We start from the raw sequence: 26,397 nt of genomic DNA on the forward strand, positions 1-26,397 counted from the left end.
ATTTATTGGTGAATTACAAATAGTAAAAAGGAAAATAATAACCATTCACAGCCATAATATTATTCTTCACACACTCCTGCCCCTCACAAAGATGTGTGAACATTACCGCAGAGGAAATAAGTCCAGCCCTGTGCCTGCAGTGTGATGACTGTGCTCTGTGTTCAGGGAACCTGAGACCTAACAGTACTGACCTCATGTTTGCCTCCAGACCATGAACCGTAGTGCTCCATCTCCTCGACTAGTTCATCACAAGCCTTCTCTGAGAAGACTGGGAACCAGAACACATCTGGACAAGGCTGCAATACACACACACACAAAGAGTCTACTGAGAATACACTTGAATCACACCCTCACCTGGAGCTGTAGTGACTGTAATGTAATACCTACAAATAGTAAAACCAGATGTTGGGATTTCTGTCATTCTTTTTCACTGTCTGCCTCTATGTTAAACATACAGCATACATTATACACACCTCCTCCAAAAAGTTCTCGGTGAAAATTCGGGTGTAGTTTTGATGGATGTACTTCTCCTTCCAGTCCTGCAAGTAGAAAGAATTTCAGATTAGCGACTATGTTTTTGGACAGTGTGCTGACCTGCATACCTCACTGAGCTAATCCCCTCTCCTACAGGGCAGAGCCCAGCTTTCCAAATAGTGTGTAGTACATCTCAAGGCCTTATCAGAGTCAAACATTATCGCATCATTTTTTTCTAAAAGCATCCCACATCTGTTATCATTCCATCATGGCCACTTACTTTTAGAGGGTAACTTACCACTGGGTTTTCAAATATCTGCCACAAGTCGTTGTTGTAATGAGAAGTGTTATAATTTGCTGTGGAAATGAGTCTCCCAAACTCATGACGGTTGGTTATGTACATGAAGACACCCTGAAGCACAGAAAAGTTCAGTCAATTTCATTAAAGTTTGAGAGGCACAAAGAATAATGTGCATGCAGGTGAACATGTTGTGAACACTCACTGACTCTTACTTATGGCAAACTACTGAAAAAGCTTCATTTGCACCAAAAAATCAGAATAAAGTTATTGGTATAGAACGAACACAGATGCCAGATAAATAATCTAAGATTATTTATGGGGTGGGGTGGGGTGGGGGAGGAGGGCTGCAGGAGTGTTGTTGGTGGGACAAGTTGCGGTTGGTGAGGAGAGAGGAGTGGGATCACATGAACAAAGGGGGTGCTGGGAAGCCTGGATTTAAGCAAATCCAGGAATGATATTCCCTCTACTATAAAGCATGGGGAGGAGAGGGAGGGCACTGTGTAGGGGTGCACTTGGACTCACTATCAGACTAGGCTTATCATATGACCACAATGATTAAAAAACCGTTTTGCAATTTTGTAGTTTCCAATGCACCAAATCACCATGTGATAGTTACAATGTAGACCAGATGTACGTGAAAAAAAACATGTTTTTTGGAGCCTAGTCTGAGATCAGTCGGTGTGTTTAGAAGGAGCAGCTGGTTGTTACATGTGTTGGCTGTGAGGTTTGGCTGTTCAGGGGGTAAAGCATCAGGACAGGGGACTTGCATGTGAACTGACTCTGACCTTTTTTTTTCTCCTCCATCATCTCCTCTTGGAAGCGATTATAAAAATAGGACAGAAAAGAGGTCTTTCTTTCTCTAACTGAGATAAATCTGTCTTTAGACCCAAACTCATCACAAACACAAAGGTCAACATCAATTTCCAAAGAGCTGCCAGTCATAGTTTCTAATACAAGGACATAGGCAGCAACTCGATAGTTATTATGAGAACTGTCCAATCTGTATTCATGTCATACTTCTATTTACAACCAACTAAATGCAAATTGCAAATTTACCTCTGGTAACTCTTTATAATGTGAGAAAGTCTGCCTATGACATGGACCAGATTGGCTTCTGAGTGCTAACCCGTTGGAAATGGATGTTTCAGAAAGCATAAATAATCAAAACAATTGTAAACCTTTGGGGGCCTGAGCATATGGAATGATTCCGGAGAGGGGGAGTCTTTTTCCCTGTGACTGGTCTAAAATAAAGGAGAAGCATCATGTAAACAGGATAACATAAATGATTTCTTTCAAAATAAGACACAGGGTGACAGGTGAAAAATATAAATATATATGTCACATATGTAAGAACTCATGAGGAGAGGAAATGAGCCTGCATGAAAAAGTAGCAAGATTCCCTCTGAAGCTGATGTTTTTGTGGGGTTACAGGGGAGGAATGCATGCTGGGAGGGGTAAAGAAGGGCTAAGCAATCCAAAAGTGTTTGGATTAGTCATGGTAGCTATTTAGCACTGAGCACAGGTGACACAAGTGAAAAGAAAAACACATAAAACAGTGAGGGCAAAAGAAAGGATGATGGGATACAAGTGGAGCAGAGAGCCTCTATGCACTGTAGAATAACTGCAAACAGAGGAGAGTCATGCCTTGATGACAAAGACATTTAAAACACTTATACTTGCCGGTTTTTGGTTTCCATTGAGCTGTTGACTTTAGTCCAGGGTAAGATTCACTGTATTTTTATACTAGCTGTGCTGAACCTTTCACTAAGTACTGTTACAGACAGTAATAGCCTACATTTACTATCCTGAATCGTTAAAGATAAAAACCATCTCTTCTTACCATTTCTCTGGCATTTCTACATAAAGCCATATCTGGGTCCAGTTTCTCCAGAACAAAGTAGTTCCTTTCTTTCAGTTCATTCCTCAAGACACTGCCCTTGACAAGGTAAACATGTGCCATGTAAGGAATGTTCCACACACCCCTAGAAACAACAAGACATGGAGAAAGGAAGCGCTTAATTTTGCTATAACCGACAAAATTAGCATTCTTGAAATGCTTTTTTTCTACATTTTATCATTCATTCCATCAATGCTGAGGGAGTTGTTGGGTTGGAGAAGTACTGTAAGCATGTCAGATATAGAACTCATTTAAAATCTTTTGTCTGGCCAAATTTTGTGGGTGATAAAATCTTGGTGTTTGCTAGTTTACACCTTCTAGATTCCATTTGAGCTTATTTTTGAATACAGAGAGAAGCGGAGAACTGTAATATTTTTCACATCACAGGGCTCTGATACTACATCGTAGCTTTAATACTTGTTCCTACGTGTCTTATTCATATGCAAAATATATAGCTAAACATGGATGAGAGCTGTTTCAACACAGTGGAATGAAGCTTTATGAACAGATCTCACATGCAGGTGTGTGTACCATAAAAATGCAAAGCCTAGGCCATATGAACCCTTACTGCTCTTGTGACTTACATGCGTTTTCTCTGCACAATGTCAATATAATCCTCAGAGCGAGCATAATAACCGTCCAGACTCAGGGCTCCCCAGAAGTTGGACCACAGCTTGCCATGACGAGTGACAAGGGGGCCAATTATTTTTCTGTAGAGAAGCAGAAGACAGAATGTGAAGATGGTAATTCTGTCAGAACATATAAAACTCAGTGAAATCTCACAGACAGCCAACCACCTAATGTTCTGCAAACCCAATGCAAGCAGCATCTCAGAGATCAGCCAGCAGCTGGAAATATATAATCACTGCCATGTTAGCAACAGTATCATAGAAATGTGTAATGCAAACCAGACCAGTGTATTATGCTGGGCTGAATTTATTTGCATAAAATATAATGACATCGATTATTTTCCACTGCTGTATATGTTTAAGCTTAAAAAACCACAAAGAAACTGATTTTTTAAACTGATTTAAAAAAATGGGAGAAAATGCAAAACAATAAAACCATAAATTATCATGTTGGTTGGTATGGATGCAAATGGATGCACAAGAATGAGCTAATGGTGAATTTTCTTGGTGAAGACAGATTTAACTTTTTGTCCCGTGCCAGCAGAGAATTCTCATGCTGTCTTTAAATATCCTCCAAAGGCCTCTGCTTCGCATGCCTCCAACAGATCACAATACCATTCCACAGCCACAATGACATCTAGTTTATGGGAAGGTTTCTTCACAATGATGAGCTGCAGAAGGGATTGCATGTTTGTTTTTGTATAATGCAAAGTGGCATTTCGGGGTTAGAGCAATAGACTCTTTCACAGTTTCCATCTGGCCAGGCAAAAACAGGAAGCCAGAGCAGCGTATTTTTAAACTTTAATTCACCCAGCTGTAATGTTTCTGCGGTCTTGCCACTTGAGGGGTAAATGCAATGGTTCAACGATCACAACAACAACTACCAAGGAGGTGTGTTGGGCAGGCTCCAGCGTGGTTTCATTGCCAGTTACTGTGCGATTACCTGTTTTGCTCGATGAGTAGCTTCACCGTCTGTCTGTTGGTGAGCATGACGTCTGAATCTATGCTGAAGTAGTAGTCGCATGTGACATCCTTTCGGCAAAGATCCCTAATGAAATCACACACACACACACACACACACACAGACATGGCAGATTAAATAGATTTTTAATCCAGAGCTGATTAAAGTCAATGATATACTTGAAAGTAATCACTGTCACAAGTTCAAATTTATCAGCTTGTAAGTATAACATGTGTAAGTAGAAGATTGCAGAGTCAGGCTCTCGCTGAAGTATCTTTAAACCTCCCGTGAAAATTAGAGACTGCTAATAAACCTTAGACTTTTTCATTAGAGGACCGTGCTGACCCAGTGTCTTTAAGTATGCTGTGCTTCTGATGGGAGTTTGTGATGGGGCCACACAGACTGAAATATGACTGTGACAACAGACTCTTTCTCAGCTCTGAGTAATGAGAGGTAGAGCTGTATTGGAGGGAGAGTTTACACCTGTGGCATGATATGTAGTAGATCATATCAGTACTTCTCTATAGTCCATCCAATGGAGGACACATGATCAGAACCTAGGAGAGCAAAATTACGAGTAGATGAAATCTACTGTAAAGTCAGTCTCAAATCAAAATGTGTGATAAATATATTTAAAATAACGGCTCTACAATATAATATATTTTGTGGCTTTTTCTATTAGCTTGTTGAATCTGGTGGCATCTGTAACTAAAATAAGCAAACAGCTGGAAGCAGCATGGAGGACAGTGACTGTCATGGTGCTTACTTTGTAATATGTTTTAATTTAGCCAATTCTGAATAAACAAGAGACAGATGAAATTTGTAGCTACGAGGGCTGAAAGTCTCTGATTTGTTTATATCACTGTTGACTGGAGCTGGAAACAGTGAATACCAGTTAGTACTTCAGAGTTATTTGACCCTGAAATGAACGCCGGATGTAGCATTTCCCATTACAGACAAAAGCCAAGTGTTAATGGGTCACTGTGTAAAATGGGTGTTTTCTGAGCTTTTGTTGTTAAAATGTCACATCTGGCTCTCTGGTCCAACACACATTATCCTGGGACTGTGCTGTATAAACACTACCCAGGTAACAAGACTTTAATGATTTAGATGGTTAGAGATAGTTTAAGGTAAATCCAGCCCCAACATTTGCTTTAAACTTTATTTTTCAAATGCACTCTTACTAAAATATTCATAAGGCACACTTACATGCCCATATTCCTGGCTTCTCCTTGGCTCAAAATTTCTTCTGGTCCCACAACCTTGAAACTGCTGAACACATTCCGGTTCTCTTCCCAGAACTTCTGGATGTGCTTCTCATGGTAAACCTCCTGAGCGGGAAAGAAGCCAATATTAATGGATTAGAGAGGACTTAGAAAAAGGCATGTGAGGACCTACTAGAAGCAGCAGCTGCACACACTCACGTTGTTGTGGACAAAAACTCTGAGTTTATCTTTGGGGTAATCCAGAGTCAGCAGCCGGTGGAGGAATTCAGGCAGAAATGGAGTTGGCTGCTCAATGAATACACCGACCAACACATTTGGATACTCCTGTTTATATTAGAGGAGAGACAAATCAGGACTATTTCAAACAGCTGGTCCTGGCAATACAACATTGTTTAACATCAATCATCTTGATCATTTGACATTTCACATCTTACATAAGCAAACACTGGAGTTGCGACACATGCCTTTGCTTGATGTCACTTAACTGATGCAATCCTGGTTCTTATTCTCTGCTTTTTTTTGCTACATGGTTGAAAGTGATTTTACAATTAAAGGGTTCTGTGTATTGGAAATTCATGCACAAAATGATTCGTTTAGACAGTTTGGGCAAAGAAGAAAAAACAACAAATAAGGCAAGAGACAGAGAGAAGACCAGAGGAAAGACTTTCCCATGACACTCTGCCCAAGCCCACACAGCTCAGTCTGGACTTGGGATCCTCCTGACCAGTTCACAGCAAAGGTCTGGGCCAGGGATGAAAAGGGATCCGAGCAGAACCATCTAATTTGCGAGTTCCGCAGTGGCTGCGTCTTAGGCACAAGAAAGGGAACGCATTCATCAAACCAACGTGGGCTTAAATTGTTACAGCAAGACAGTAGGCAGGCAGGAGAGTGAAAGACATGTGAATAGCACAATTAAAGCATTTGCTATGGCAGAGAGAAGTAACACCTCTACTTTTATTTAGACAAACTACAATAAGCAATGATGAGGTCTTGCTGGCAGTTTGTTGGTGTCACACAGTGCATTTAGAAGCATTTAAATGACCAAACCAAAATACACAAAGAGCCCCGCAGGCCTGCCTGTGAACTGGGTTTATGCCACAAGAAAGGCCTGGACACAGTATGACCAGTGTTTCCACATGAACTGGTCTTCCAGACGTCTCTGTCACACAGAGTGGCACAGTGGAATGAAATGCCTCCACTAACTCGCCCATTATTGAGAAGCAGTCTTTTCTGCATTCATTTTGAAAGGTCAGCGAGAGCAGCTTCTACAGAGATGCCTTTCATGTAGCTGAGTTTATCCTGAATCAGCTCCAGTTAAAGTAAAGCAAAGCCCATTTATTTATGGAGCCTACAGGATTACAGGAAGTCTATAGGAATTTGTGTCCCAATATTACAGTTTGTGATGGATATTGTTCTGTTTGTCAGGTCTTTAACAAAATATTGTTTGGATTAACAGAGATCTTATGCTGGCTTGGTCTGCCCAAAGACAGAGTATAACATATGGTAACCTTCTTGACAGATGCAACCACACAGCCAGAGACGTTTCCTAGTCCCTGCCATTGCTGTCTATACATTGCCAGCCTTGGCTGAACTCTGTGACAAATTTTCAGTGTAACCACTATAACTTACTATTGTGGATAAAACCCATACTGAGGAGCCCACTAAAAGCCAGCCTGGTCGACAGTGACACCCCTTTAAATAAGCCCTTTTTAAAACCTCAGAAACCATATCCTGCACCACAGCCATGCAGAGCTTCCTCTTCTCCAAGTGGTTCCCCTGGCACATATGCTCTTTTTAAAGGGTCCAAAAGGACTGACGGGCACAGAACCTGTTATTGTTGGACAGACGGTGCACTCAAGTCTTGCTTATCTTTGAAATAGGACGAGCTAGGTTCAACCCTTGCTGTCTAGACAGTCACTGATAGATGAATAATTCATGCTAAAAGACTGTGTTTCATTCTTTCCTATGTCCACAGAAAGTGAAGCTTTCCACTGCAGCTATTTAAAAATAATGACAAATAGAGGGGAAATGACTTAATCTGAAGTTCTTACTTTCAGCTGAGACAAGTCCACAACATCATCATCGCAGTGGCTGCACCCATGTTCATAGTTCCACGCGTTGGGAACATAGTTGGCCAAGTAGTTCAAGTACATCTGTAAAAAAAGAATTCGGAGCAGGTGAATAACTCATGTTGGTAGGACTGTAATCAGAAGTATCAGGCTGATCAAGGCTTTACATCTTTTTATTTCTGATTATTAGCCATGTGCAAAGGGAAAGGGGACAAGCTTTTGGCTCTTCCTCCAGACTCCAGCCATACTTGTTTCTTTTTTACACAAGTCAAATAAGAAATTAGTGTTTGGAAATAAGTGTTTGGAATAAAGGGGATAGTCAGTTTTATTTTTGGAATGGGACATGACTCACTTGAAGTTCAGACCTCAGGGTTATAAATGTCTTTTCCACTAAAAGAGTATAGCATATGAATCCTTCCTCCTCATATTTTAACATTTGAGTCACAACCACCACTGGCTGTGAAATTATGTCAAACATTTAGTGGGAAATGTAATTTCCTAGGTGCTACTGTTTACCAATATGATGTTGCAGACATGAACACTGGATCATGTACTTTGTCATCAGACTGGACTTGGCTTCATAGCTGGAAAATAATAAACTAATGGTTAGACACCCAACAAGGCAGCTCCGACAGTAGAAACCACTGGTGGGACATGGATCCTGTGATCTACCATTAAGGGATTTTCTCCCAGCTGTTGAGGCCTTTGGGAAGTATGACTCAATAATATGTTGGGTTTGGTTCATTACCAAGGAAGACCAGCCAGGCAGCAGGCGGTGGAACGAGACTTGTGAAGAGTTAAAGACCCAAAGAAAACTTAACAGGATGATAGCACTGTCATACTGATATTCTACTTTTGGATGTTGTGAGCCCCCCCGCAGCGATGCGCAGAGAGTTATGGCAAAGAGCAAATAGAGAACATATGGTCAGAAGCATTGTGACTTTCTTCTGGCCAGACCTCTCTCCTCCACTGAATAATGAGCTGCTGGCTTTATGGTTGGGGTAACTGGCAAGTATCACAAGTATGTGAGTATGTAGGTTTTGGAATTTATACACTGAAATCGAATCTTTGTGCTGAATGATCATTAGATAAAAGGCATGTGCAAATGAGAAAGAAGAGTTCGATAAATCAACCCAACCCGAGCGTCCTGCAGGGGAGGATAATTAACTTAATGTTGGGCCGACATCGTTAGGTGTGCCCGTGTGCGGGATTTCTTACTTTAGTGTTTCCGTTGCCATGGACAACCACTGGCAGAGAGTCGTATGCAGTGTTTCTGACTCTAACGCGGTCTGTTCCAAACTTGAGAAGCACTTCGTCTGCCAAAAGAAAAGGGAACACAAGACATTTCCAGCCCAGTTAAGAAAAATGAGTTACCCCAGGAGCAAAAGCTGCAGAGGATTGTTACAGAAGATATTTCACAGCAGGCTGAGGCAGCACAAACATACAGTATTGGTTGAAGTTACAGCAGATGATGTTTAATTCATTGTTTTACTTATACACTGAGTTTAAAGTATACAGATTAGCAGAAAATGATGGATTCCGGGTTTTCTAAATTTCTCACCAACAGCTCCATTCAGGTTCTGGAAAATCTGGCACTTGTGATCCAAAGTCATGTTGAGAGTTTCCTGTAAGACGAGGATAGATTGATGATCTGAGACCTGCTATTTAGATTAAATGTTGGCAGATTGTGTGATACTTACTCGCTGTAATGGATCCAGATATATTTTAGTGTAGAAGAGCTGATCGTCATCATTGTCATGGAGATTCCACTGTGAAACAATTCTGTTTACGTACGAGGCATAGCCAATTATACCTGCAAGTAATACACAGTGTGAAACACATATACAGCAGTAAAGTATAGGGTGAGAGACGTTTACAAGGCCATGCACAAGTGGTAGACTGTTGGTGACAATTATACTGTATCTGCTGGCTCCATGGTCTAAAGACTTCAGACTTGAGGCAGCCTGAACGTTTTACACAAAGTGTGATTTTTGGCCTTTATCCTAAATAAACAAGAAGTGGGCAGGGACTTTATCTTCCCACAGTCTGTAGACAGAAAGAGTGTGCAATACTGGGCAGTGAGAAAGCTGTAAACAATATGTTATGACCATCTCCCTGCTAGCTGAGCCTCTGGGACTGTGTGCAAGTATCTCACGCACTCTAAATGTACATTCTCATGGCAATCACTTCTCCAGTTTCCTCCGTGTCCTTCTTTCTCCTACTCAGTTGCTCAAGGACACTGACCACAGAAACAAATTGCAGGGTTTGCCTGAGTTACTGGTGTGCGGTGTTTTGCATCTCTTCATCCAAAAAAAAAAAAGCCTCAGACACTGTAAACAAGGTGATGGATAGACATGACATAATCTGGTTGGCAAGAATAGGAAAAAACCTAAAAGGAATCATAGTATAGATGTATAGCAGATTATGGGAAAAGTCTGGGAATTTCCCTTTTGATCCAAACTTTAGGAAAAAAATCACACACTAAAATATTCTCACTCAGACAATTGAAGAGTGAGAATATTAGGGAGGGACATTGAAATTTGTATAAACCCCTTAGTGCAAGATGAGTCATCACCAGTGTCAGGGATGCTGACAAAACAGCTTCTAGGTGTTTGACAGTGCAGGACCTATCACATAAAACACTTTGGGACCCTGAAAAAATATTTGAAACTCTTTCAGCTTTTACTGCTAGACCCCCCACTGATTTCAGACCTTCATTTTCAACCATTATTAGCTTGGTTAGTGAGTGACCTTTCTGTTACTCTGCTAAAATAAACACACACACAGCCACACACAAACACAACCCTTCTTTATCTTGATTCCATGCCTGACGACACTGTACTCTCTGTGTGACACAGTAGTGTGTGTCCACATGCTGTAAAACGTTCCCCACTGGTCACTTGGGCGGTAGCCGTAGGAACACAAACAAAGCCTACAATTTTATACAAACCGTGGCACATTCAGGGGCCCATGACAAATCCACATGTCATGTCTGTGACAATGAATGCTAAAAACGGTCTCTGATCAGTCTGAGACTGCTAGACTCCAATATGGGAGGTCAAACCAAGCTGATGACCACAAGGAAAGCAGCAATTCTGTGTCCTGAGGAACGACTGGGTAGCAGCTGGCCGTGCCATTCAGGTTATGAATGAGAATATACTGTTTCTTTGCTCTGCACATACGTTTTACCTCTTGTTCAGTATCTTTACATGATGTCACATGCATAGAAACTTCTACCCATGTAACGTACATATCTTGGCTCTGCCTACTAAAAAAAGCATGCCATTAATACACATGAATGGGTTTCTCCTGTACACTGCTGAAAGGAAATTCCTCACGGAGCCGGCTTACAGGGAAAATATACTTCCATTTAAAGCGAGAGATAATAATAAAAAATCCAGTGGTTTTATGTTTTAAAACTAACACCCGTCTGTTGCCATTCCTTATAGCTCCTCCACCTCTCCTTATACTAATAACACTGAGGGTCCACTGCCGCCCAGCCCACTGAATTCCAACAAAGCCTGCTAGTCTTCAGAGTTTGACAGCTGATGGTGGAATGTATAAACTCCTGAGTGGGAGCTGGCTGGGTTAAAACCAGGGTCACTTCTCTACCCCAGCAAAGGTCCATAGAATAAATACAATTTGTACAGTTTTAGCACATTTTGGTGTTAAGCGTTGTATGAAATTGTCATCTGATTTACATGGTCTTGTCTGACTCAGGAAACCATCACACTAAATTGGGACTGAGTTCTATTCTGGAGTCAATTCGCGGTTACTGTAACTGATGCAGACTTTACAGGCTACATATTTGTCTTCTACGTACACCAGTAATTTTTTGCGGGCCATTACACCTCACGTCCCTGCACAGAAACACAAAAGGCCCCGCCTAGAATGTGTCTAAGGGAAAGTTTAGCGGTTAGTTTGCATGCCAAGACTAACAGCCTGCAAGATTTTTGCTTTACTGTCCACAGCACGGAGATTTGTGAAGAATTCGAAATGATTCTTGTTTAAGAGTTATACCAGTTATACAGTTTGCACAAACCTGCCCTGCACACACAGAAAGCCAAGTTTGCTAAGCATAGGCAGCACAGTACATGCTTAAGTGCAGCCCATGCAGACAAGTGTGTGAGACACAACTTTAACCAGTGTCAACTTCAGCTTAACCAACAGGCATCAATATGTGAACTGTGACACTTTCTACTACTTCTTTGCAGGTCATTTGCAAAGTCCAAACACAACATGAACACAACAGTTCCAGCAGTGTCACATTTTGGAACTCACCTCCAGAGTTGAGGTAGCGCTTGCCGCTGCGGATTGAGGGGTATTTGTCAGCTAGTCGTTTATCTGGCCATATTAGTCCCTCTGCAGCGAAAAGCACCTTGTGATTGGCTTGCTGGAATTTCCTGAGAATCTCTTCTGGTCCGCCAGCAAAGATAAGATCATAGCTAAAAGGGGAGGACAATACAATCAATCATTATCAAGAAGCCTTAAGGAGAAGACACAACCTACGTTCCAACTCGCCTATGATAAGTATCAAAATGTAAACATACTTAGACATTCTTTATCAGTGAGCATTTGTATGGGCAAGCTCTGGGGTAGTAGTGTAAGGCCTTTGCAAGAAAGTTCTGCTTTACCAGACATTAAGACACAAATGCCTCATTATGATGGGCTTTAAAGGGCAGATATTTTAGTATGTGGAAACTTATATTCTTGGTGATTTTATAACTTTGAGGTGTAAAGTCATAATGGTAAAAGAGCTGATTCATTTGGTGACACCACACAGCCATTGACTGTAAAACTCTAGATGTAGCTTTCAGTCTGTGTGTAGACTCAAGTCTAAAATTGACCAATCCACCAAAAAAATGCACTATATATAGCGTATACTGCTTTATATGAGATGGCAGGAAAAGTAAAAGACAACAGAGGAGGGGAAGTTTAGTGTAGGTGAAGAAGCCTGTCCACATCTGGCATACACATGTTCATACAAGCACCCTCTACTCCTTGTTACACCATCAATCATAGTTATTACTGCAGTAAAAAAAAAATGAAGTCATGTCCTGCTGTATATTCTCTTATGTTTGCCACTATTGTATGTAGCATTGTATAACAGGACTACTGATTACTGATGTAATGTGATAAATTATATGTATTTGCATACTGCTCTGTGGAGCTTTCACCATCAACCTGAGTCACTCCCACCAAACAGGAGCAAATAAATCTAAAAATCTTAAAGTAGCTGTGAGCAGAAAGGTGTTTTTACCTGGATTGTGAATTAAAAATTGGATACCACCATATATTTTAATATCACCCTGGCATTACAAAACCTGTCTGATGAGGTCAATTTTCTATTGTGAAGTTATATATGTGATAAAATCCTATTCAAAAGTGCATGACTGTCAGTTTTACTTATTGTTGAGCGAGTATATTTAAGATAAGACCAAATGTAAGGCTGTGACTGCATGAGGCTGAAACTGTCGAAACACACGAGGTGGTCCAGCAGGATTATAGATGTTTAAAATCCATTTGAGTCCCTCATAATCTTCTCAAGTGCAGAATCAGTTTATTATACTACAATCACTTCCTTTTAAAAGAAAAAATAATACATTCCATTTACCTGTTTTAACGTTGCACAGCAATTATGGCCAACATTATTCATGTGACATAGTGCAGTAAGTATCATCATCATCTGCTCTATTTAGGGAAATATGGCTTCCAAGGCTCTTATTATTCTAAACCACTCACATTAGCTCAGTGAAACTTTCCATTGGCCTTGAAAACTCATAATTCAGCTACCTGCATGTGAGAATTACTCGCCTCGTATATTTGGCAATGCTCTGTAATAATGCCTTTGCAGGAATAAATGGAGGGGTTTTTTAGTGCTGCATAAATATGCAGAAACCCCTCTCACTCTGTACATATGGCTTTCAAAGCAATTATTACAGTCTGTGATTGTGAAAATTAGCTTTAATCTTTAATTCATAGCTCCATGCTGCAATGAAAGGTGTTCCACATCCCTTTCTTGATATGAAAATTAAAGCTAACTCAGATCAAAGCTCAATCAAACTGATGTTTAGGTAAAGGCTGAACATGTCTAATAAAAGTAAACACATCACCAAGCATATCGAATACTTTGATCTTTTTCTACTTTATAACACACGGCTGCAGCAGGAGAGAACAGTGACTGCACTTCTCTTCTGTATTTTAAAGTAATGTGTCTCTTGGGAATATTAAAACATGCAGCGCTGACTGATAGATGGAATTAATTAAGGCTTTGAGTTTAGGTTTTATATCTGAATAAATCCTCTCATTTGTCAGCACCATGAAGCTAGCCAGACAAAGAAGTGGCAGCGCTGCTAAAATCAACCATGTGACTCGCAATAAAAAAGAAAAAGCTTTAGAATTATCTTTATATATGAATGTACCTGTCCACTGACAGGACCACAAGATCCTCCTCGTCAGCCAGATCCTCCATAGCCTTCTTCAGTAGTTTGACTTTTTGCCCTCCACCAATAGATCGACCCACTTCACCGCCCTTCCATGCCTCTCCCATCCCCAGCACCTGAGACAGAACACATGATGGACAAATGGTTGAGCACATGGCACCAAAAATGACCAGAAGGTCACCCTGCAACACACAGTCTCATGTTTAAATCACTGTGTCACTGGTTGTCGAACATAACTATCACACTATTTTGTAACATAACTGTCAATAAAAAACACAGCTGTAAGGGGAGATGTAAATAAGGCTTGGGGTGTAAAGTAGGGTTAAGGTGAGGTAGACTTTGTATAAAGGCAGCATCTGGGTTGCAGTCAGATTTTCTGATCCCTGTTGGTTTTTGTTTACCTGTGGTGTTTAGGGATTTTCTGCAGTGACACGGCCACATCCAGCCTGAAGATACCACACAATCAAACCCAGTGACACTGAGCTGACAATATCTCTAGCTATGAGTAATATCTCTAGTAATGAGAAGAGTAATATTGAAATTCAAACCAGTGGCAGAGCACGAAGTTGGCTTTGAGCTTGAAGTTAAAAATGTTATTTTTTTTCAGCCACAGTTTTGCACCCACATTGATGAGTATTCCTTTAAGATGTTTTTGCAGCTTGCTGAACTTCATTGTTTCCTGTAATAGACTAAATCAATCCTGGGAAGTGTCTGTTAAAACATTTAGCAGTGTGTGTGTGTGCAGTCTCATTAACTGGGACGAACTGCAGATTTGTGGACATAATTGTAGAATATGAGAAAATGGACTTACCTTCACAGTGTAGTTGAAATAGTTAGCAGACCGCATGAAGCGGAGGAAGCCATCTGTTTCTTCTGTCGCAACAGTCAAGACGAGCAATTTTTCTGAAAAATGGATAAAAAGGGTCAATGTTCCAGAACTGTTCTGTTTTTTTCTTTTTTTAATCACAGAAAGACATTGCATATTTTTTGGCTACTAAATTACAGGGACCTGGGTGTATCCTCTTTCAGATGAAAACTGAGACAGTTTAGGTTGCAAAAATTTTGGCTTCAGTTGAAGCATTTCCACAGAAATGTGTATATTGTTTTAAGCTTAAATATAAGTATTGAGATCCCCACGTGAACCACATTCCTTGTAAACCTCAAACCTATGTCAACACATTGGTAACTGTTTGGTTTAGCAGTCCAAACCTATGTCTCCATTTAGGAAAGACTACTATAGTTCTAATTTGATTCAAAACAGAAGCATACTTTCAAAGAGGACTCAATCATTTCTTTCTTCGTGGGATAGAAGAACTCCCACAAACCTCTCGGACATTTCCAGTGACCACGAGCGCTGAAAACTGAGGTCTGCCAAAGGGTTAACCAAATGCTAATTTGCACTATGTGACAGCAGAGTTCACTTGTTCTGAGGTAGCTCTAATCACAAAGGTTCCATCTGCTCTTGTGAGTCAAGGAAGGAAGTCCACTGGATGTCTAAATGCAGTCCATCAACCACTATTATAGCTGGAAGGTGTAGTACTATATCATCCTACATGTGTAAAATGCTGTCGTCAGACAGTACAACAAAAAAATTTAATGACACTTTAATATGGTTTTATAGGAGGTTCTTAAACGCTAATCCGGCTTTTCAAGTTTTCAGGGCCAAACTGCCCTCTATTTAAGATCCAGCACTATGTTCCACTAAACTCTTGTAAATTATTTATTGGACATTGGCAAGGAGGAGAGTGAGTACATATTGGGCTCTTTTAAATACTCTGAGAAGACCTCATTCAAAAGTGTATTCTGCCCCCAGAACACGGTTAAAGAGCTGGTGTTACACTTCTGGAATGCAAAGATTAAAATGGCGGTGAGAATTAATGATCAGCCAGAACCTTATAGGTCTTAGTTGTAATGCAGAGAATGTGCATAGCACATGTCCCCGGTTATATAACAAGACAGAATGAATTACAATTCATTTTAATGTCCATACCCATGTGGAATAAAACTTCCCACACTACTGCTGGCCAAATACAAATAAAATGACTGACAAAGGAGGAAAACATTGATGCACACAATATACAAGACAGACTGTTGGACTACTTGGACTGCATTTGTCAGTGATTCAAAAGTCAGAACATCTTAATTTTAGAACATTTTCAGCATAGATCCTTCCTCTTTTCTCTCAGTTAGACCAGCAGTCATTGTTCCTCCTCAACATCATCAGTCAACATTGACATCATTGTCAAATTAACAAACACTGTAATCTTTCAACTAGGGGGAAAGGTAGTCAGAGGATGCCAAATCAGATGAACAGGAAGAGCGCTGATATCAGCTCTGCACTTGTAGAAGACTGCACCAAGGCTAATGCTGTTTAAGTGTGCTGTAATTTATAATCACCCAAAATACAAACACCACAAAAAGTTCCTGCCTGTGACCTGGCTGCACATTCAAGCACAAGAGATCTATTACTTAATCTGTTTTCTAGTTTTATCCCACAAAAAACATCCAGCGCCACTCATACAAGCAGCCTTTATCCTTGAAGTGACTTTCCGTGACATTTCCGTGTAGACTGCAGCCTTGTCGTCACTCTAATGGACATTCCAGAACCCGTCTGACACACCGATTCTGTTACAGGGCAGGAATAATTCCCTGTCTGACTCTAATAGTATTGCATGACACCTAGAAAAGAACAGATGCCAAAGTGTGGAAGCACTGGAGGGAAGGGACATGTATTCTGATCCACAGGTGTTCTCTGTCTGTTCGTGTTCTTGGCTTCAAGGAAGAAGAAGTTGGACGTTAGTGCAGACAGGAGACGATTTTCCCTCATCTGGGAAACACATTTGCTTTATAGCTCTTTTAAACAGGTGATTTTAATGGTTACAGGAGAGCCTCCCTACACCAGACTGTCACAATGGCAAAGTGGAACATGGGTCAGACAGTTCCGTAAGCACAGTGCAACATGGGAATACCCCAAGGACGTGTGCAGTTAATGAGCTACAAATAAATGTGTCAAACAAATCTTGGGTAAGATTACAAGGAAAACTTTGATTATTTTAAGGTTTTGTCTTTATGATAAAGAAGAAACTTGCTGTGGATGGGTTTATTTTGCAAAAATGTCTATTTAACAGTCCTTACTCACCAGGAGAACATATAAAGAAAACAATATGTCCAGGAAAGTCCTTGAAACATCCAGTATTTACAAGTATTATGTCCCACCCAGCTGTGGCGGTATCATCATAATGCATGTAAGTCCTACCCTAAATGGCTACCACAGAGAAAGAGAGATACGTAACATGCATGTTTTGGTCTGTTTTAAAAAGCCAACACTGAATATGAACCCCGGTCATGGATAGAATGTGAGGGGTTTGGTAAAAACCCGCCGCCCGCCCTACCTCCTCCATCTGCAGACTGACTAAAACTGTTTAGGAATAGCTGACATATTCTGTGTGACGACATTTTGTCATTGCACTGCATATACATATAACTGTCTATAGTTGTGTAACAAACGAAAGATATATCTGCAGAAATAACCAACATAAGGCCCCCTATGTTGGCTATTTCTCCAAAGGTGGAGGGGATTTCTGAAGCAGATGCAGCAGACCCTTCTGGCACATTATCTATCTCCCGCTGGGATTTTCTTAGGAAAATGTGGAAACGTCTATTAATAATGTCTGGGGTGCAGCCAGGACACATGTTTAGTGTTTCACTTAGTAATGAACTAATGTTTATTTTTCTGTTCTTGTAATAAGAGTGATTAAATCCAAGCAAAATAACAGAAATCCACAGTAGATTTGTTTGCAATTGTACAATGAAGGACAGTAGTGAGCTGCACATTGTGGTCGGTGCTTCATTTAGTTTGTATGTTTTGTAATTTCCTCTCTAACCAACTACGCAGAGCTGTGCTTTAGTACATGGACTGAAAGAAAAAAACACTGGCTGGCCTGTTACAGGGAGACATTTCCCATCAGGAAGAAATACACTGACAGCTAACACCAATTACCCCTCTGTGACTTTGCCCTGACCTTATGGAACCACACACTCTACTGCTGTCATAAACATACAGGCCACATGAGTGCATCTCAACAAGCGAGCACCCGGTTAAGTACAGCCTGGGGATGTAACCTTTGATGTTAAAGAGATGAGACTTGCACTTTTATTTCTTTCACTAAAAGTGTTATTCAAACACTTCTTTTCCTTGTGCAGTAAGGGGTAGAAGAAGAAGAATTCCCCAGGGTTACCCTGTGGCCTCATTTGAACAATAGCTGCTGATTGTTTATCTTGATTAAACTGATAAAGAAGAATTATGATGTGCCAACTCAACAACAAACCAAAGATCTGTATCTATTTAAAAGTAACATTTTAAAGACAGATGTTCACCCAGATTTTGTCCTCAATTCTTACATCTGTTGTTTGTTGAAATACATGTAGTAGGATCACTTCCCGATGCAGATGGACATGCTGTTCCCACCTGAATAATTAAAATATTACTAGAATGCATGGAGGAGAGTACAATGCTCTCTTAACTGCCAGATGCTGTCTGTATGGTACAATGCGTTGAAACAACTATACTATAAAGTGTTCGGGGAAACATCAAATTATTACAATACCCTGCTGTTTGTCTTTGTTGTAACTTTTTACTGAAGAATCCGAACTCTGTCTTGTCCTTTTTGAGTGGTTTTTAACACAGTGATCAAACCCATAATGGAGCCTATATGAGAGCCAGAGAGGAACTCACTGAAACAGGGAGGTTTTTATACAGCTGTGATTTTGGAGGATGAGTGTCTAGTCAGAACAAACACAGCGTTTTCTCTTGTCAGTACTGTATGAACAGCCCACAGGAGGAGAGGAATGTAGCTCGTACAGTGCTGCTGAAACTCCTCACCAAGAAAGGCAAGTGGTCATTCCTTTGCGCTCTCTCTCTGTACCACATGGGGCTCAGCCGTCTAGGTAAACTTTCACACTTCAATGAGCAAAAGTTCTGACTCACTGGCTGGGGCTAAGCTTAAGTAAGCATTTCTTGCAGAAAGGAAAGAAGTATCATGGGAATGTGCCCTGGCCTTGAACATCAGGATAACAAGATTCTCTTTGAGAAGACTGTCCTGGCCAGTGAACACAAACCCTAGTTCTATTTTGGTCATCCGAGTAAATAAACAGTTTTGGCTAAAAGCTCACCAGAACTGTCAGGTCGAGGAAAGAGCAAGCTAATAACCAGCATTTGTTCAATAAAAAAAATTCATAATGACACTCTCATACCCACATTCTTCGAACTTTCATGGAAGGATTACACATCGTTATTCTTAACGTTGAATTGAACGCATCCCATTGTGCCATTCCTGAACCTGCTCATTTATATGAAGATCTGAGTTCAGTTCACAACTAATTTTTTTCTTTTTCTGCTCTTAAAATAAAGAAACAAGACAACTGGGTACATGGTAAGAATCTGAGTTCAACTGACTTTTATTTTTCATAAGTGGGTACTGGACCTTGAGCTGTGCTGCTGAGTTACACTGCCAAGTTAGCAGAAACCTTTCCTTGTGACTTTTATATGCATCCTGCTTATAAGCTAATGCTGTTGCATTTGGAGCATTTTTTGTTAGCTGGTATGCAAAGCAGGATTGGCTGGAGCAAAGTTTCCATGGTCAAAACAAGAGCAGTTTGGCAATGTAAGGTAGCAGAGACAGAGTTGACGCCCAAGTATGCAGTCACAACTAAGCAGAGAAAAAAACCCCAGGAAAGAAACAGAGCAGAACACTGAGCAGCAGCAGGTTTGTAGCCTGGTCCTGAACTGCATTCCTCTGTCATTAAGATCCATTTTCTTGTCCTCTTATGATGTGCTGTACAGGTGACTGTAGCTCTGATACTAGTAACTATTCACATTATTTCTAATAATAACGATATTCAAATTGTGCTGCAGGTTGCTGGTAGCTCTCTCTGAGAAATGGGCCTGGAATTCCTCCCTTTCACAGCCATTTCAGTACAAACCCTATTGTACCAGGTGTAACCATTTATCTGACATTAGGTCTTTGTGTGATGACTTGCTGTTTGCTTCATTAAAAATACTGATAAGTCATTGTGGATGCCTTATGTTGATACTAGTCTGGTTGTTGCTTTGCCTACGTCACATGCTTCATTTTCCTGATTGGTTGTATGTCTATCTGAATGCATCCAGAGGCAGTTTATTCTGCATCCATTGTTACTGTCCTGTGAAAATCCAACTGAAAGCCACGTAGACCAGAATATTTTTCTTTTTTAATGCAACAGAAACAGAGCTATGATGGCTGGCCAATCTAGTTGAGAGGCACAGCTGGAATCAGTGAGGTGTTAATCTGACTATTAATGCTAACATTTAAACAGTTGAGAATTTAATCCATCCACATTGTTAAAATATGGAGACAGGAAGCGCAGACCTTCACACACTCTCTCTCTTGGAAGTGTACTTGGCTTAGTGGAATGCATGAAAAGGAAACGAGGGCATTCTGTATGACAGATAAGAAGAGAGTTAAAATCCAGCTAGCAATGACTGCATGACCGGATGGAGGAATGTTGGTTTCAGAGGGTCACGCTGTAGTAGTAGTTTTAATGATAGGACAGCATAAAAGCTTTTCATTCACCAAACATGGCAGCGGCCTTGTCAAAAAAAAGGAATAACACAGTTTATAAGAACAGCCTACTTCAAATTTTGCAACGCTCCACAAGGATACAGAAATATGAATTAGGCCCAGAAGAATCGAAGCAAACAAAATCCTCTCATATATATAATATGCTGTTAAGCCCTCACATTCTCTCTGCCTCCCCTTCATAACTTACTGTAGCCTTCAACTAAACATAGAAGCGTGCAGCCCAACCTACAGTTGCTTTTAAAGGCTTTCCAGCTTTAGAAAGCATTAGAATTTTAATGTGACCACAAAGTAGGTTTGGCACAGATATTGTACTTTTGATATCTGAAGGCCAGGAGCCCCTAGACGTGCAGACATTCCTTCATCCTACAGTCACTAATACCTTTGTTGTTACTTAGGTGTGTCCTTCATGTGGTAGTCATTAGCTTTAGAAGCCACATTTTAAGGGACAGACAAGTCTTAGATTTACTGTACTGTACTTTTACTGTACTTTCTAGTGACGGTTTAAAGTCAACATAATTGGTGAAACATACTAATTCCAGGACACAAAAGCTGTGTAGTGTATCCGCAGAAAAAAAAATGGCTGTGTTTCCAATTACACTTCAAACCACAGGCACTTCGGCCTGTGATGTCACCAGCGTTGGGCCAGGAAACTATTTTGTGATCCAGTCACACGTCATTTTAAAATCCAATTTACCCTACAAGAACAACTATAATGTCAAAAAAAAAAATCCAGTCGCCTCTAGTTTTTGTCACGCAGTGCTCTTACAGTAAGGACTATCATTTCCTCACTGCCCACATAATGGTTCATTTTAAATCCATCTTTGTTGAAAGGAACACACACACTGAGCTTACTTCATGCATTCAGAGGCAAATCATTCGGATTTGTGTTCTAAATTACTGTAAAGGGAAAACGGAACACACAAATCATATTTGCTGCAAATAGAATATAAACAGGGTGTTTTATCAAATCACATGCGGTTGCCTTGAAATAACTTTCTCTACCTGGAAAATGATTTAAAATGCTCTATACAGTTACAATATTGTTTCCCAAGTGCATGGTTTAACATCTATGTGTTCTTTTTAGTTTTGCTGATTTATTTTTACAAGCATCAATGATTTTAAAACATAAGCTGGAATGCAGGCTCCTTACAAGACAGAAGAGGCTTGTTTGTGTATCAATCACACACCTGTTCCCAGGACAAAGCTCCACATTAGTCCAGCCTTTTTCTGACAGTTGTACTCAATGCTGGATTGATATGAAGTTATGAGTTTTGGTCATATGCAGCAGTTTGAACAGTAAAACCTGTTCAGCTGTATCAATAAAAGCTGCAGCCAGCACAGCTCCACCAATTCCCCATGTTAAGACAGGTAAAAGACATGCAAAGTTACATAAATAAGGATAAATATTTGTACAATATGGAATGCCACACCAATTTTTGACTACTTCTGTTGAAAGTGTTGACATTCTGGTGTATTTCTTTGATAGTTGGCAGAAGACGCCTCAGATCCAGCTAGGAAACATGAGACAGAGTAAAGTAGACAACACAACACATATTTGGCTGAATCTGAGACACGGAAGCAGCCTTGTGGTGATATAGTGACAATGTTCTAAGGCATGATTACAGCCTTTGCCTGCCAACAGGGTTTGTTAGTTTGTTAGTCTGGAATTACAGGCAATAGAGAGCGCTATTATACAGTATATAAGGCCTGGACAAGTTTAGGTGGAGTTTCCTTTTCTTCCCTATAAAGTGGTGCCTGCTGACACGTCAGTGATGTCTGGGAAAAGGCAAGGGACAAGGGACGCCTGGTCCATGGGACAGGGAACAGATCAGATCATGAGTAATGTCATTTAGCCCAACGTCCCTTTAAAACGTCTCCTAGTACTCTCTGTCACAAGCAAGTTAACATGCATGTTCTCAAGTAAATCAAACAGCAGTGGACCCATCTGAGATGCCATCTATGTGTTTACATTATGCAGAATACCTTTTTTACTAATACATTGGAAAAGCATTGTTTTTAGTTTAACTTCTGACAGAGGCCACACTTCCATTGCTCAGGGAGTAAGAGCCTTTTTAAGCTGTTCGTCCACTGCTGAACCTTCAGGTTCTGGGGAATTTGTACTCCCCAATAACTCCTTGTTCCATGGTTAGTAACTTTCAGAAGTACAGGAGCCTAAGGAGTGAGACCTTACTGTAAGTCAATGTAGTGCCCAAAATGGCACGATCCTTTACAGGTATGCTCCACTAATCACTCTCCCTCGCTTCTTCCTTTGTTATCTTACTCGTTATCTTTCCTCTGCTAGGTTGCAAACCACAAAAATAGCCTCAGCCCTCAGCCTTTTCAGACTGTTTGCAAAGAAATAAGTCACATTCGTCAGCAGTAGGACTTGAACCTCCTTCATGCTTTGTGTTGTTGCACTTGATTGTGTTCGCCACCTACTGTGCTGGAGTGGAATAGGCTGTCACTTAAAGTCAACTGACTGTCTTAAGATAGAGAGGGTTCCATGGGCTAAACCTTCCAGTTACTTTAGGTTAGAAGTGACCTGTCTTTTTCAGTCAGATATTACAATATCAGCTAATGTGTGTCACAGCAGACTGATCAGCCTTAGTCACCATAAGATCTACATGTTAAAATCCAATGCTCTGTCGAAAGTGCTGTTCACACAGTCCATCAGAAAAAAAGTGAAAGGCTCCTTTCAGATGGCTGGACAGTGGGGGTCTACGGAGCCCAATTTTTGTAACTTTCCAAAACTGACAAACCAACAGCCACGTCCACTGTTCACTGACTGGCCAGGTGCACATTGGTGAGAAATGGGCAGAGCTGCATTCCACTGCTGAATCCCTGTTTGCATCTCTCCCCATCTCCCCAACCAAAGAAACTGCTCTCAGAGAAGAGCTGAACGAACATGAATGAAGTCTGAACCAACATTGAGTGAAACATTTTCTTTTTTTTTTTTTACTGGTGTCTTATTAACAGTTCTGTGCTTTCCCTGCCATGACTCCCGGCATCAGATCTCACATAAATCAAAAGTCATCCTAAACAGACATGCACAGCTTGTTCTAATGAGGCAGCCTTTCCAAGATTCAACACAGTCCTGCTCTGTCTTTCTCATAGTCGATTGCAACACTTTTTACTGGAAAACTCTGTATCTCCATAGGAATGGAAAGAAAACAGTTCCACTGTGAACTTGTGAGGGGGGAAAGATCCATCAAATTGATATTCAACAGAGTTAATGCATCATAAACTGTGATGGGCATTACTGTTTCATGAAGCCTGTCATGACGCATGTACTGATGAACTGCTGGGTCAGCGCATTTTATCACTATGTTCCATTACAAATAAATGCTGTACATCTGTACATTGAAATGTGAGAAAGACAAAATAACTTTGGCATTACATGCTGCATCTTGGCTGAAAATATGCGATCTTGTAATGTCAGTAGAGGCACGTTTTGGCTTTATCTAGTAGGCAAAAAACTGATAAACCTCAAATGTTCTGAGGTTTATAATATTTATCTGGACCTTAACTGTTGCAAACAAAAAAAGTCCACATTTGAATTTTAAGAAAAGTTGAATACTTTCTTCTTTTTATTCAGCTTTCGCAGCAAAAGTATAAAAATCCTATTTTAGTAGTAGCCCCCTGTGACCCAGTACTACAGGACAACGCGGGTTCAGGTGATGGATGGATGGATCATAAAGCTTTAATCAAATATTTCTGTTTTGTTTCTATATGTGTCTCTAAGACATTTTATTTTTGCAATGGATTTAAACCACAACAACTGTACATTAGGACATGTTGTATCATGTTTTGCTTATGACAATATCTTTTCAAGGTATAATGTTGTAAAGTTCACATGGCAGCTATGCAGAAGACACCCAGGAATCCATGCTGTGATAAAGCATCTCTGCAGACATCATACTGCGTCATTACAGAAAATACCACTTTTCCAGACATAAATCTAAGCATTTGTGTTTAAGAAAAAACATGTATTCACTTGTGTTGTTTTACAGGGCGCTCTGTGACTGTGGTAGAAGCCCACTGAAATGACTTTAGGGTAATTTGAAGCAATTTAGTGTTAACAGGGGAAGGATTTTCAAACAAGTCCATAAAACTGTGACACAGGGAGGCATAAGCCTGTTTAGTATATAGGTTGTCTGCAGCTGGGCAATTATAAGAGCAGGTTGTGCTTCACTCCATGAACCTTCAGCTATAACCAGACGTCTCTGTATCTCAATTGGTTAATCAGATCAAATAGACTGCTAAGTGATGTTAACAGATCTATAGCAGATCAAAGCTGATGACAGCCTGATTCTTATCATCTGATGCGCAGCAAAGAAAAACAAGTGAAAGCATCAAAGACTCCACTCCGATTGGTTATTTCTCGCCCTGCAACTTTTTACAGCCTGAAGTGTATGTGTGTAAAATGCAGCGCTGCAACAACATAAAGTAAAAACAGGACTGTGACAAACCGCAGGCGCGTCTTTGTGTCGAGCAGCATCGTGCCATTTTACGCACCAACATATGGACACACTGTGTCCCACACAGGGAGCCACAGGCGTGCACCCTGCGCCTCATGTACAGGGACATCATGTAGATTACATGCAGAAAACATGATATAGCTGCTGCGCTGCTGCGATTCGCATGACCGCAAAGAGTTAACGCCGTGAAATAGAGCCTACAGTTTGTGTGTGACGCGCAAAAAAACACAATAGCAGAGAGAGAAAGTTTGTTTGGTTTCTCACCTTTCGGGAGAGGCGCAGGAGTCTGAGGGGCATCAGTAGAGAGGACCGAGTCTGCAAACTTGATCCAGAATAAAACCACCAAACAAAACTTGAGGTACTCCATTACCGTTAAATACAGTACACGTTCCCGGACCGACGGGCTATTAACTCCCAGCACCGGTCAAGATCAGCTCTGGAGGGTCTGTACTGTAAGCTCTCGCGATAATAAAATAATAAGGAACAAATAAAAAAAAATAAGACAAGCAGGTCCCCCTGAGACAGCTCCCAAGCTGCGGGGATGGGCTGTTAGAAATGCTACAATTCAGGGAAATTAGAGATGAACTTTGTGTGCTCTCTTAATTGCAGCTGCAGCTTCTTGAGTTCCCGGTGGAGTCTTTGAAGAAGAGACGGTGGAGGAGGAAAGATGACGATATTCACCCCTGACACAGGGACGTCCTGCGCGAAAGTGTGAGTAAGCACAGCTGTATTTGAACCCCCCACCTCCTGGCTGTTAAGTATCCCTCCTCTGGTCCCCTCCCCCTGCAACTCCCAGCAGTTTGTTTGACCAACACTACTCCCTTTCTAACAGCACAGCACACCCTGCTCATTAAAGTAAACGATGGAACAACAAACACACATAGCCTAGGAGAATATGGAAGAATGTGATATATAGTTATTTTTCAACTTTTGTACCCAGTAGACGCGCTGAGTGGACACTTGTTATGTGAGCATTTAAATACAGATTTTAATGTAGGAATCCTCCAATTACATTCCAAGTTATTAACTTCACAACATAAATATTGAATAAACAAAATTCTTTTTACACTATGTGTATTAATGCATATTAATAACATTTAACAATGTTTTTGTGGCAGATTATAATTTTAAGCATCTTAAACAGGCTAAATCTATTCATTTTTATGATATGAGTTTATGATGTGAGTCATTTTATATAATTTTTTATGCATGTAGCTGTTTGGTTACACTTTTAATCTCTGGTCGACTGCTACCTGGCTACATCCTTATGTGTTAACATCGTCAGCATAGCAACTCACA

The 26,397-nt window shown here is 40.6% G+C and overlaps 1 protein-coding gene across 1 annotated transcript in view; it reads right to left on the minus strand.

The window, feature by feature from the left end:
• The window catches only part of plod2 (procollagen-lysine, 2-oxoglutarate 5-dioxygenase 2), a 28,217-nt gene extending 2,409 nt beyond the window's left edge, over positions 1-25,808 (minus strand). Inside the window, exons 1-17 of the mRNA XM_028432906.1 lie at positions 25,363-25,808; positions 14,812-14,903; positions 13,980-14,116; positions 11,839-12,002; positions 9,258-9,370; positions 9,119-9,182; positions 8,776-8,873; positions 7,540-7,641; positions 5,687-5,812; positions 5,472-5,593; positions 4,245-4,349; positions 3,257-3,382; positions 2,616-2,757; positions 1,954-2,016; positions 773-886; positions 474-539; positions 192-296 (exon numbers count right to left, since the gene is read on the minus strand). Of these exons, the coding sequence (XP_028288707.1) occupies positions 192-296; positions 474-539; positions 773-886; positions 1,954-2,016; positions 2,616-2,757; positions 3,257-3,382; positions 4,245-4,349; positions 5,472-5,593; positions 5,687-5,812; positions 7,540-7,641; positions 8,776-8,873; positions 9,119-9,182; positions 9,258-9,370; positions 11,839-12,002; positions 13,980-14,116; positions 14,812-14,903; positions 25,363-25,465 (1,842 nt within the window). The 5' untranslated portion in view covers positions 25,466-25,808. The remainder of the gene's footprint in view (positions 1-191; positions 297-473; positions 540-772; positions 887-1,953; positions 2,017-2,615; positions 2,758-3,256; positions 3,383-4,244; positions 4,350-5,471; positions 5,594-5,686; positions 5,813-7,539; positions 7,642-8,775; positions 8,874-9,118; positions 9,183-9,257; positions 9,371-11,838; positions 12,003-13,979; positions 14,117-14,811; positions 14,904-25,362) is intronic.
• Between the last annotated feature and the right edge of the window lie 589 nt (positions 25,809-26,397).

This window comes from Parambassis ranga, chromosome 20, assembly GCF_900634625.1.
Source record: "Parambassis ranga chromosome 20, fParRan2.1, whole genome shotgun sequence".
Taxonomy (NCBI): Eukaryota; Metazoa; Chordata; class Actinopteri; family Ambassidae; genus Parambassis; species Parambassis ranga.